The sequence below is a fragment of the Argentina silus genome (assembly GCF_951799395.1).
Source record: "Argentina silus genome assembly, chromosome: 1".
Classification (NCBI taxonomy): Eukaryota; Metazoa; Chordata; class Actinopteri; order Argentiniformes; family Argentinidae; genus Argentina; species Argentina silus.
The window spans coordinates 7654769-7668741 of NC_139655.1; the positions used below are offsets into that span (position 1 = coordinate 7654769).

At 44.7% G+C, this 13973-nt stretch overlaps 1 protein-coding gene across 1 annotated transcript in view; it reads left to right on the forward strand.

Annotated features, from left to right (window-relative positions):
* The first annotated feature begins 211 nt into the window (after positions 1-211).
* nrp1a (neuropilin 1a) overlaps positions 212-13973 on the forward strand; it is a 54515-nt gene continuing 40753 nt past the window's right edge. Inside the window, exons 1-2 of the mRNA XM_083670919.1 lie at positions 212-604; positions 2369-2543. Coding sequence (XP_083527045.1) covers positions 538-604; positions 2369-2543 — 242 coding nt within the window. The 5' untranslated portion in view covers positions 212-537. The remainder of the gene's footprint in view (positions 605-2368; positions 2544-13973) is intronic.

Consider the following 13973-nt stretch of genomic DNA (forward strand, 5'->3'; position numbering starts at 1 on the left):
GGGGTGTATCCCTCGCTTTAAATCCCTGTTATGGCAATGCCATTCGCCAGATGTTAGTATTACGAGTTCATGTCTTGTCAGATTTGAGAATGAGCAGAGCGCAAGGGCACAATGCGAGCTTGATTTGCCAATCTGCCCACTTTTGAAAGAATATCACTGCTTACTCTCAATATTTCTTTCCACTTAACAGCGACGGATTACCTCTGCCTGGTCATCATTTCAAGGAGTTGAAACGGAACGGGAGTTGTTGGCGTTGTTTCTTCTTTTACTGGTTCAGACTTTTGAGGGAGGAAATGGCAACGCCAGCTTTTGAGAGAGGAACACAACTGGAAAGGAGAGGAAACCAGAGCTGAATGACAGGATGCAGGCGACCTGAGACACATTCAGACGAATTTCAACTGCGTTAAGACACTTCTGCTTTATTGGTTTGCATTAGTCCCACGTTTTTTTTAAAGGAAGAATAATACGCCTGAAAACCCTTGAGGAGCTTTATTTAATTTTTGTTTCCCTAATTTTATTTTTTGTAACAAAACAAGGATGCATTGTGGATTAGTGCTGATCCTCTTAATGGGAATCTTCTTCGTTGCCAGGGCTATCAAAAATGGTAAGTGACAACTGATACTCCCTCTGCTAGGGATTTATCCCAATGTTTTTAAATAAGGATTAACCTTATCTAAACCTCCGCTGATGTTCTGGCGATTTGTTGCGCATTCACCTGCCCATCTTTACGCGAGGTATCGTGCTGTCATTGCCACTGGCTTGTGTGGGGTCTATTCTATTGTGCAGATATGTTATACAGTTATGAAAAGTGTCTCAAAGTTTGGGTTTGGCACTTCCCTGTTTCTGCGCTGTCATGGATGCATTTAGAAAACATAGTTCATTGTTTCGCTTCCACAGTCAAGTTCCAAAACTCATTCACGGGAAAAAGATTAAGTCGACATTTCCTCTTTTCTTGTACATCCAATTCATTTTTGAATTTAAGTATTTCTCATGGCAGATGGTGTAACCTAATCCACAGGAGTGACTGTGCAAAAAAAATAAGATAAATGTAATTTAGGCAACTTGAAGTGGCTTCACTCTGAAGAACCTTCTGTTATTCCCCGGCCATATTAAAGCAGTTTATGAAGTCCCACTAGAAAACCATGTTATTAGGGCTCAGAGTGATATTAACAAACACGTTCTGCATAATTCGTTGATATATTTGATTCAGCAAACGAAACATTTAGGCTATGTTTAGCTAATGTTATAGGCTAGATTGTTCTCTTCCTTGACACAAACAATTGATTAATTTACTCCCGACACAATTGTGTCTGTCATTGTTTAATTTAATCGGTTTTAGTGATATATATATATATATATATATATATATATATATATATATATATATATATATACATATATGAAACAGTATCCACAAGTGGTCTCAAGGCACCTTGCCCTATGCCACCGCCGTGTACCCGCGTACGGCACATTGTAACCGCTGCCCATCCACTCCTCTGTCCATTAAAGGAATCCATTCCTTGTCCCTGAGCTAATTCTCGGTCATTAAGAGTTGTTTAGTTGTAATAACTCTTGTTGGTGATATTTTACAGATTCACAGAAGATTTTCTAAAACGTATAACACAATTACATCTAACTCTAACCCAGGGCGTTAAAGGCTACTACAGGTTCACATGACAGTTTTATAGATATACTTTTGGACTACTCTTTATTTTTGGCCCGAACTGCAAAATTCTTCTTTATGAGCAAGTCTGCTTAAAATACATGACAATCTAACCTACCTGGATAATATATCATTTTGTTTTAAACGCTGCATAGGTCTACTAGCTCATATTTATTTCATAACGAAATGCAAAATGACAACACATTTGGCTATGGGGCACAATGCGTTATCAGACTGAGTTTCTATATTCCGAGCGTCATGACTACCAGTGTCACGGGATTAAAGAGAGAGAGAGAGAGAAGGCCTAGACTTCACTGTCTGCGTTTTTACAATTCAGCTATTTGTGTTGTATAGCCTACCATTCGAACATTAGAGCTCAGAGTTTGAGTGATCATTGATAAGATGGTCAGTGGCAGATATTAGACCTACTAGAATTGAATAATTTTTGGTCGCTTACTCGTGTGGCATAGCCTACACCACACCTGAGTTAACCATGATTGATTTAATGTGATTTCGAATAACCATTGTAATAGTAGCCTTGGATTAGAACAGCTCAACGAAGGTCTTCGTTCAGACCTTGACTTGAAAACGATTGTTCATAACACCACGTCATTCAAACTAAAAGAAGAAACCTATATTGACAAATGTGTGTATGTGTACATTTTGGATGTTGTGTTTATCTTTTATCCATTTTATCTATTGCAGACAAATGTGGGGATAACATCAGAATCACCAATGCAAATTACCTCACCTCACCTGGCTATCCGGCGTCATATTTACCATCTCAGAAATGCGTCTGGGTGATAACAGCGCCTGGACCTCACCAGAGAATTCTGATCAACTTCAACCCGCATTTTGATCTCGAGGACAGGGAATGCAAGTAAGTTGGCAGCCCTCCATTCATGCATATTGCACATGAAACCGCGCCATCTAGTGGCAGTGGAATTCTTCAATTTGCAGTGCTCTCAACTACATGTAGCAGAAGGAGGATTTTTATTTATTTACTTGGTTTGGAATGTATTCAGCTTTTTTTCAGAGTTTGAGTATACATGCACAGCTTCCATCCATTTAGCCTGGCTGTGCCTTATTTGGTCAATGGAACATTGTATGATTGACTGTCACTACCCTATGTTGGGTCGTTTACAAATCCCCATTTGATTTTAAGGCTGGGAGCTGTTACACCACACTAGAGCTAAACGGTTAACCTGTTGTCAAATAAGTCTAAGCCGATGAAATTGGAGAACCATAGAAATGTGATGAGCCCTGTGTCTGTGGTGGCCTGAGGTGAGCCGTGCCTGGGCTGCCTCCCTCTCTCTGCCTGTGCCACTGCTCTACTCCGACTCAGCCTTTGTTTACGCTGGAGGGCCAGAGAGCACAGTGCTCTGCTGGATTCTGTTACTGTATCCCCACTCCACCCAACATCGGCGCTCTGCTCCTTTTATGTTGTCTGAATGCCATGTATTAATTGCACTTTTTTATACACATCTCTTTAACGCTTTATTGCTCTTTATACTGTCTGACAATAATGGCCTGGATGACCGCTGCTGTCTTCCAGAGGGTGGGTCCTTGACTTCTTCTGGGTCAGATTTCAGCACAGAGGGACTATTAAACGTTTCCCAGACCCAGGGTTTGGCCCTCTCAGAGATGTTGCTGTGTGGACGGACACAGAGAGAGGAAACAATACTTCTGTAAATGAAATTAGCCAGGAATGAATTTCCTGTGCTCAAACACACACAGTAAAAAAGCAAAGAATTCTGCCTTGAGGCCACAAATGAAATGGCTTCTTTTCAGGTTGAAATAAGGGTACTCCATCAACCTGAGCTTGTGACACATTTCTGTAAGGTTTGCAAAATAATTTAATTTACCATCCACTGATGTTGTCCGAGTGGGATTGTCAGGTAATTGGTTGTTCACACATTTGTTAGTTGATAAAGTGCATGTTTCTTTGCCATGTCCTACCTCGCCGAATGTGCTTATAATTATGTTTGGAGAGAAGCCAGCGTGTGTAATACCAACTGAGTGGTCACCGGTTATAGACCATAGTGCTAGGGTATGTACTAACTACTAACCTTATAGACCATAGTGCTAGGGTATGTACTAACTACTAACCTGGAGAAGTGTCTGTGAAACTTAATCAAGTCACCAGTGATTCATGTGGTTCATGCAGTGGATTTCTGGAGAAACAGGGTCAACATGATCTCAAGTTCTTTCTATTTTAACCAACCCCTGGTACTGTTTAATTTTTAATGTTTTAATGGAGTGGTTTTCATGGGATTTTAGTTCCACTTCACTATTTTACCTTGTGTGTGATCACTTTAGACTGGTGAGGAAGACGAACTGTGACACTGAATCAGATTTTTATTGTTGGCCTTTTAAATGATGGCGATAAGTAAAGTGAAGGCAATCATTGTGTAAATAGCTGAAGGGACATGTCATAGTTAACTCAATTATGGACCGGGGCAGACATGTGCTTCATGACTTTGTATTCATAGACAGTAGATGGTGTGATTTGTGCAGTTGGAATCAGACTTCCAGTTGCAGCTCAACTCACAGAAAACACTCCTTACATAATGGAAACTGATGATGGCCAGAATAGCCTCCTTATCAGATGGAGCAGCAGGGCGAAGTTACAATGCACGCTTCAGTGTGCTGCCTCCAATCTAATTAGCGGTAAATGGAACACACATGCTCCACATGTTCACCAACATGGCTGTTATCAACAAACCAAACATGGAGCACTCAAAGTGGGTAACTTATAAAGAGCAGCAGTGATTACCTTTGTTGTTACACGTGTGCTATCCGACAGGTTTGTTTGGAAGTGCGCGGCTCGTATCCTGAGAGCAGGGGGGAAAACACTTCACCAGCAGATAGGGACTAAGTGGGTCTTGAAAACTGAATGTGGAACGTGTTTACCTTTCATGCACTGCTGTAAACTTGCATGGCAGGGATTTGGGTTGTGCCACCATGCTCACAAAGTTTGAGGTAAAAGCCAGCCTGTCAAGACAAATATGTGAAGTCAATTTGCTCTGAAGTTCACTGGAATGAGCAGCTTGGCCCCACCGAAAACAAAGTAAATGTATACAGTATGCCTTCAGTTCACCCGCTGTGTACTCAGACTCACTTCAGTCTGATAATGCTGTCAGGCATGTCTCATTTTGGCAGTTCTGTAGTCTCAAGGAGAGATGGAAGTTTGGATGTATATTAATTTATAAACAAGTGACGGACAGCTTTCACTTATTGGGAGGGGATGATAATTGGTCTAATTCAAACATAGACCTTGCCTGTTTCTCCTTCAATTAGATTTTTGGTTGGAGTTCGACTGGTCTTGGGTTCATATCATATTTAAATTTGAACCTATCCAATTGCATGGAAGCTTATGTGAAAAGCTTGGCTGTAAAAACCTTGACAACTGTGTTGCTGCTATTGCATCCACTGAAGGCAATGTTGGTATCAACATTCCACTGATATGTTATGATTTTGACAGCGCAATGAATCATTGATGTGTTTTGGATTTGCTGACCAAACAGAAAACAGACTGATTCTCTGCACATGGTGAATTCCCTCATAGGCAGTGCAGACTGCAGTAGAGCTTCTTCTGGAGGGAAGAGGGGTTAAAATGGAACAGAGAAAGAGGATGCTTTTACTGAGAGTCTCCCCCTCTCCGCCTCGCTTGTGTTTGCTGGACCTCAGAGAACACAGAATTCCTGTGTGACAGGCCGTGCAGTCCTGAGTCGGCGAGGGTGGGGAGGGAGAGGGAGTTGTGGGGGTGGGGGGGGGGAATATTCTGGGAATGTGTTCTGAAGAAGGTCTTTGTGGAAGAGGAGAAAGTCAGTGAAAGCCTCAGCTCACAATGCCTCAGAAGTGAGCTAGCTCCCCTGCTACTGCCCGTAACTCAAGGCTTGAAAAAGCACTTTTTCCTTTTTAATTGTGACCCCCCACCCCTGCCGTGGAGCCCCTAGAAGAGCTGCATACCCTGCTGGGAAGGCAAACACTCTCCGCTGTGCCCTGAGACAATACACATCCTGCTGCCCGGGCATTCCTGGCTAGTCCTGGACTACAGGAATGAGCTACAGCAGAGGGGTGGAGAAAGTGACCCCCTCCTGGCTCTGGAGTTCTCTTTCATACACATCTTTTTGTGAGGCGAATTCTTAAGGCTTTGACTCACAGGTTCATAACACCCCATATTTAACAATAGGGACCACCTGTTCCTCAGCAGTACTGCAGCGAAAAGGTCCACAGTACTCTCTACCGGGGCTACTTCCCTATCCCACCACCTAAATGCATGGGATGTTCTAAAGCACCATGATGGAGGGCACTAGCAAGACTCCTCTTCCCTCAGATGGGGCACCAAGGCTGGGGAAAGAGAACCATAACTCTCCCAGGATCGCTAGTAAACTGCCCTCCCTCCCCTCCCTCCCCTCTCACGCTCCTCCGCAACACAAGCAAATAAGGAGAAGTGGGCTGCGTGACCATACATCAGCCGTTGTCATGGAGGAAAATAAATAAGGCAGGAATGTAACAGGGCTTTTTCATCCTCTGTCGGTGGAAGGCTGTGACCTCTCGGGGCGAATGGAAGAGGCTTCGGCTGACATGAATTGTTCGAGATAGTTATAGCCTGTTAACAGACATTATTTCTGGTGTTTATGTGCCTTTTTTTTCTAAATACATTATGTGTCAGTGAAACATTCCTGCTGCACATGATCAAAGCCAACAAGTTAAATTGTGGATACCAGCACTGTTTCATCTAACTACAATTTGTGACAATAGCGCCTACAATTATGCGCCTGGATTTGTCTAACAACAGCCCCCTATAGGCGTTTACAAAAGGAGGCAAGTTACAGATCAAATTACACCACAGCAGAGAAAAATTAATTCAGCAGCACTACTGTGAGTAATTTACTTTAAATGTAAGTATTTTGCATTTTCCTTGCATTATCCCAAATCATATTTGCTCAGCATGTTTCAACTTTCACATGACACAAAAGGGAAGCCATTCAGTATCAACATAAAACGTAGGCTTACATGGTTCTGGCACATTCAAAGCTTCCTAAAGTAAATGAGACAGGTGACCCATTAAAACTGTACTGTAAATAGCATTTCCCAAGTGAGAGCCCCTATAATAACCTCTCTCTGGAGGGATGTTCACCTCTGTTATGAGCTAGAGGGCAGAAGGCGAGAGAGAGGTATTGGAATCATCTTGACCCTCTCCCTACCTTTGTACATCTCTCTCTCTCTCTCTCTCTCTCTCTCTCTCTCTCTCTCTCTCTCTCTCTCTCTCTCTCTCTCCCCCCCTCTCTCTCCCTCTCCCCCCCCCCCTCTCTCTCTGTCACATAAAGGGTTCATGGTGGTAGTCCTCTGGATAATGAGCAGGATTAAAGAGTGTGTGAGAGTGTGCCTGGCTGGGGCAAGGGGTTTGCCGGTGAAGTGTTCACCTTGGCCACCGTTGGAAGGGCAGCCTGATTGAAAAGCTTTCTCACCGTGACATCTGCCGTCCTCCCGGCTGCTCTGTCACCACTTTGATTCATGCGCGCCCGGCTCACGCACACCACGACCGGGAGGCAAGCCACTCTTCCACCCCACAGGAGGGATCCCACTTAATAGAGGAGGAGAAGGAGGGAGGGGAGGAGAGAGGATGAGAAGGAGGAGAAGGATGAGAGAAGGAGTAAGGAGCGGTCATAAATAAAATGCAGATTCCCATGTGTTTGTGCTGCTCTGTATTAATAGGGGAGTTATCCACTCATGTTCACTATGTACTATGGACTCTCTAAGCTCTATCTGGCAGCAGCGTGTGTAATTTTTCCAGCGTTGCGTAGAGCCATGCAAGCTTCCCTATATGGATGTTTTTTTGGGGTGATGTCGCAGCCCACACAGCTGAGGACTTTCAGTTGTATGGTCTGTCTTTATCCAAAACAGACTCCCAGAAAGAGCTGTATGGACATCTTCATGATTAGAGGACACCATGTTAATCTTTGAGCTCTATCTGGACATAGATCTATGGACAGTAAGAATTTCATACTAATTTTCCTTCCAGCTCATTAAATTCTCAGGCCGTGATTCAATTACATGTTCTGTTTCCAAAGACATTGGCAATATGAGCACTCAGGCTCTTTTGGATAAGCATAATATGATTAGCAACAGGTTTTCCCTGCTCTCCCAGTCCTTTCTCTGTTTCCATGTACAAGGCCTTTTTTGGAATATGGAGTTGTGTGGTTGTGTGCAAAACAACAAAAGGGAAAAATAAATTAGGGGTAATTACAGTTCACGAGAGAGGGGGTGGAGGGAATGGGATTAGTTGAAAACAGTACCTCACAATACCCTATGTCTCCACCCTCCCCAGAGGAGAGAGAAGAGAGTGGAATCCCGCTTTAATTGATGAGGCCTATTGGAGCTTTAATGCACCATGTCAGGGCACGTCAGCCATGTTTAGTTTAGTGCCCTACCTTGAATAGTGCTCACGATTGTGATTGATGTGCCCCTGGTCTTCTGTGGCCTGTTTGTTGCCCTAAAGCCTCTGTGTTTCGCTGGGAGGGGGGGGGGGGGAGGGGGGGGGGAGGGCTCAAGCAAAGTGAAGTTTGTTTGCGGTAGGTCCTCCTGTTCCAGGCCAGATTCCTGCAGTTGTTTTCCGTCTCTGTGTTTGTGCACGGCTGGCCATCGCTGGTGTTTTCCCTCACTCTGTGCTCTTCATGTCAGCTGCGGCAACCAGACAGTGATTGATGGCGCTGGACCCCACTGCTTTCTGATTGAGTTAGAGGCACTCCACAAACGCTTGCTTTGTTTGCTTTCCACTTGATCTCTACTCGGTAAATCGCAACATTTTTTTTGTGGTTCTTCCGCCCTTTTCTCACAGCATAATTTCTATTACTTAATTGGCAACAAAGGCACATGGACATAAATGCAGCCGTACCCTTACACCCTTTTAAAATAGTATCACAGCGGGGTGCTGGTGGCCTTGCATCTCCACCCTAGCTCTGGCGCCACCCCCCTCCCGTCAGACCATAAGAGGGGACGCCGCACCACTCATCCTGGACCCTCCAGAGGGGGACGTCGTCAGAATGCAGAGGCAGCTAATTACTGGCCGGATGGGCTCCAAGTTGGCAGCCTGAGAGAGTGGGGCCAGTAAATGAAGAGGTCAGCTCGCCCTCCAAAACTTGGCAGGGGTGTTGGCCATCAGCACTTTGATCAGACCGCCATGCCAACCTCATGCCCCCTCTGCGGAGACCACACTCGTTGTTGTGGAAGAGATGCACTGCTTGGCACCTGGCCCTCACAGCAAGGTCTATTTCGCTTTCAAAGAACCTCGTCAAAAGAAGTACAACGTGAACAAAAGGGAAATCTGACAGAAATGGTGGATGCAGCCATGAGACGTGAATATCACAAGGAGTGATCAGTGCAGAGAGGAAGTGGTCCCTATCTGGCCTCCAATCAAATAACAGGCCATGCCAACAAACCTGTGGCGTGCACATTCCACATCACTTTCTTATCCCCATCCTCTTCCCCTTCCTCTGGTGAGCAGAAATAGCTGCCTATCTTAAGGCTGTATGTTTTAGACAGAGAGAAGTAACCCTGCCCAATCATTTGTGCTGGACTTCCTCTACTCATTCAGGCCAGCCACTGTCTCAGGCCCTGCAGACTAGCCTCCTAGCCGGCTGGGCTGTTGACCTGGTCAGGGGCAGTAGGTCCCAGACTGCCAGACCCCCCCCCCCCCCTCCCCCCAATGTCTCTTAAGTCCTGTGGGAGGACAGGAGAGGGAGAGGGGGAGGGAGGGGAGGGGGAGGTGGGGCTTTTAATTGAATAACTCCCAGTGCAGTTATTACTACCATTGCCCTGCAGCTCCCCAGTCAGCATGGAGCCAGATAAAAGAATCAGGGGACGGCTGAGTGAGAGAGGAGACAGGCCTGCCCGGCAATAACACGCACGACACTGACCCCTTCACTGAGATCTCCAGCGTTATTCATGTTGGCACCCATTAGCCAACTACTCCCCTCCTCCTCCTCCACCCCTCCTCCTCCTCCACCCCCTCTTCCCCCCCCCCCTCTCTCTTCATTGTGGAGAGGAAAGAGTCTGGAACACCACCCAAAGGCTTTACCTCTGGTTGACCCCATCTCCTTCCCTTTGTATACACTGAGCACACAGCTCATTACTCACAAGGGACCATGCTTCTCACAGCAGTAAATAAATGGGCCATATAGTTTGAAAATTGTCTCTTTTTTTTTTCTTTTTTTTCTTCTGCATATGTCTTGCAGTGATGGCGCATAAATCAGATGACATCTACAGTCTTATTTTAGTCCCTCGCAGAGTTCAGTGGGTCACAAACCCAGATTGTTTACAGTGAACTCCCCTCTTTATTTTCCTCTCAAAATGTGCTCATGTTATGAACTGAATCATATCATAAATTAACCTTGTCATATGCATATGGATAGTGGGATTAGTTTAATCTCTGATAATGTAGAGTGGGGCAGAGGGCAGAGATTCCACTGTATGGTTGTACTGTACATTGTAATGGGCGAACCTAGGATGACCCAACCAAGCTTTACATTGCTGGTCTGTGATTGGCTCTGGTTGGCACCAATGATATTGGGGGACACAGGGTCAGTCTTCATTACAGGAGACATGGGCAGGGCTCACGAGCAGGGTCACGTGGCAGAGCCCCATCCATGCCACTGAGCCCTGAGCGCAGCCCCAGGGAACCAAGGGGGGAGTGGGGGGGGGTTGTGTTTTTAATGGAAGACGGTTCGTGTCTGCCCTGCCGTGCCACATAACCCCCATCCTCCCCCTCTTTTTTACCCTTGACTTCTCATTGTTGTAACAATGGTCTATAATTTACACTGTGCTGGTTCCCCTGTGGAGGACTCTTCTCCCTGTTCTTCTGTGTAATCACAGACCCTCTCAAATGTCAAGGTGGGACAAATGGGAGCCATTCCACCTGTAATGGCCTGAGAAATGGCCTCTCTGACAGAGACAATATGAGTACCTGCTCCTCCTGTCTCCCTTATTGGCCTGTGTTTTTTTCTCTCTTTCTTTTCCAATTTCAGCTTCTTCTTTTTTGCCTTTATCCCTCTATACTGTTACACTGTTGCACTTACTTGTGTAACTTTGCCTTAGAAGGAAATGTATAACAGCTATGTTGCATAAGGCCCAGTGGGGATCACTGAGTCTATTATTCCACGTCACCCAATCTCCCAGTTAATGCTAATCTGCATTTCCTAGAAAACAGGCTAGCGGGGGTTTTCAGTAGCATGAACATCTAAATATTAATATCGGCAATATGCATGGAATACTGGTGCTAAATGCATATTTCCATTCTGCCTTCGGCCATTTTTGAATTAATTGCGGTTAGTCATTCCTGCTTCATTCATGGTAACAAGAGGTGTTTTGGAAAATGAATGCATTTTAATGTAATACTTCAAACCCATGCTTTCCCTGAACACATCAATATAACCATTGCTTCAATTTAATATTTAACCTCACAGATAGACTAAGTATCTATTATTTTATTATTTTTTATTTAACAACCAGCCATGTTTGTGCCTCATTCAGTTCTGAGCTCATTGCCAGAGTATGCTGACTGTATATCAGAGATCATAGATATCGAACCCTGCTAAATCTTGTTATGCTCCAACTATGCCACACCTAATTTATGACCATAACAAACCATTATGGTTTACAACCTCTGTTATCACGTTATCGTGACTTATTTGTCATGACTTATGGTTTACGTGCGTGTAATGATCATGTGACCGCATGCTAAATCAGACATCTTAAATATGCTCTGATTTGTTTTGGTTCTGGGGCCTTCTGTAGCCTCCAGAGAATATAGAGCATGTCAGCTGAACATATCTCGGCTCACGAGAGGCTAAAACAGCACTGACCCTCACATGTGTGACAAGGACAGGAGATTTAGTGGGCTCGCTAACAGTAGTAGCTTTTGTGGTTGGTTCTACACTCACCGAGCACTTTATGAGGAACACCTGTACACCTTCTCATGGTGGAGGTGGTGTAATGGTGTGGGGAATGTTTTCTTGGCACATTTTGGGCCCGTTAATACCAATTAATCATTGCTTGAATGCCACAGCCTATTTGAGTATTGTTGCTGACCATGTGCATCCCTTCATGGCCACAATTTACCCATCTTCTAATGGCTACTTCCAGCATGATAATGCACCATGTCACAAAGCAAAAGTCGTCTCAAACTGGTTTCATGAAAATGACAATGAGTTCAGTGTTCTTCAGTGGCCTTCCCAGTTACCGGATCAGAATCCAATAGAACACCTTTGGGATATGGAAGAACGTGAGATTCACAGCTTGAAAGTATACCTGAAAAAAATGCAGGAATTGTGTGATGCAATGTCATCATGGACCAGAATCTCAAAGGAATGTTTCCAACATCTTGTGGAATCAATGCCACGAAGAATTGAGGCTGTTTTGAGAGCAAAGGGAGGCCCTACCCAGTATTAGTATAGTGTTCCTAATAAAGGGAGGCCCTACCCAGTATTAGTATAGTGTTCCTAATAAAGGGAGGCCCTACCCAGTATTAGTATAGTGTTCCTAATAAAGGGAGGCCCTACCCAGTATTAGTATAGTGTTCCTAATAAAGGGAGGCCCTACCCAGTATTAGTATAGTGTTCCTAATAAAGGGAGACCCTACCCAGTATTAGTATAGTGTTCCTAATAAAGGGAGACCCTACCCAGTATTAGTATAGTGTTCCTAATAAAGTGTTTCGTGAGTGTGTTTCCTCCTCTCTCTCTCCCCCTCTCGTCCCTTCCTCTCCTCTAGCAAGAGCCAGCGCCAAGTACAGCAGGGAGGACACCCTCAGGCTACTTCTCCCATTCTGTCTGCTCTCATATTTCCTAATAAAGTATTATTGTATGTGTAATAGGAGTGAGATGCAATAATTGGGTCTAAACACTCAAATTCATTAATCAGATTTTTGGCTACGCCGATCCCTCAACAGTGTAATTAGGAAACCTAATGGATGGAGGCACGCTAAATCCATCAATGCTAATCATAATTGCCGTTCATGAAAGCGCGCGGCTAACGCACCCGCACAAATCAAAAGCGGTGGCATCTAAAAATATAAGTGCTGAGCCGGGCTGAGGGAGTGACACACAAAGCCCTGGTACAGCTGTGCCTTTGGGTGGGGAGTATCCATCCATGTGGCGTGGTGGTGACCAAAGGAACAGCACCCCTCTCCCTGTGCCCACTTTGGCTAAACACTTTGGTTCTAATCAATCGGGTTCAGGATGGTGGCTTCCACCACTGGGCGGGTCCTCAGGTTCTGAGCCACTCGGTTCAACTCTAATCTCTCCTGAATCATTCCTGTCGGCTGCAGGACTGGAGAATTGGGGAGAGACGCTATAAAAAGAGCCTGATTGCTTTAGACACCCTTGATGCTCCATGTCCAAGTTTCCATTTCAGCTCCGTGAACTGCAGGTCTTTCCCGCTCGGCAGTCTGAAATCACAAAGTTAATAACTCGATTAGAGTGTGTTTTTATTTCGGGACACTTAGACGTAGACTGTGTTACTGCCCGTTCCTTCCTTGTCTGTCAGAGGGACTGACACAAGGTCATTACAGACCTGAATGGGGCCTGGGAGGGTGGGCGACTATTATTTTAGCGTAGGTTAATGAATGTCACATGCTGAAGGAAAAGCACAGTTCGTCTCAGTGAGGCATGTCCCCTCCAGGCTGGGAAAAGAAAGATGGAGATAAACTTGTCTCGGCCGCTTGTACAAACGTTAATGATGTTATGCCTCGGCCCTAAGTGACAGTTTGTTAGCCATTTCGCTAACACTTAAAGTCTCAAGCCAGATTTCTTGACAGCTGACAACAGGCTTTTCCTGTCAAGTCTCCAAGGCCTCAGTGAGCTGTCCCACTTCTGTTGTCTGGGCTTTTCTACCGAGTTTGTTTAACCCTGAGATGTTTTGAAATGTTCAGTGTGACATGTTTTCATGATAGTTTTGTGATAGTTCACTTTAGCGACAGGTTCAGAAAGAGAAACACCAGAGAGAAAAACTGGGACAGTGTTTTTATACAACTCTTTCAAGGGAGCAAATAGTAAAGAGCATTTGCTTTATCTGTTTCCACTCATGTTTATAAATGGGCTGATTAAGAACTGTAACTTATTGTGTCAGGCAAGTTTCAAAATGTTATTCCTTACCCAGGATCATATTGCATTTATCAAAACATATCACACGTTTTAGAGAGAGAACCAGACATTTCTAAAGGAAAGCTTGAGGCATTAACTCTGTTATATTGTTAGCCTGTGGTTCATCGCCTCCTCTTTGTCTTTGTGAGTTGGGCTAATGTTCTCG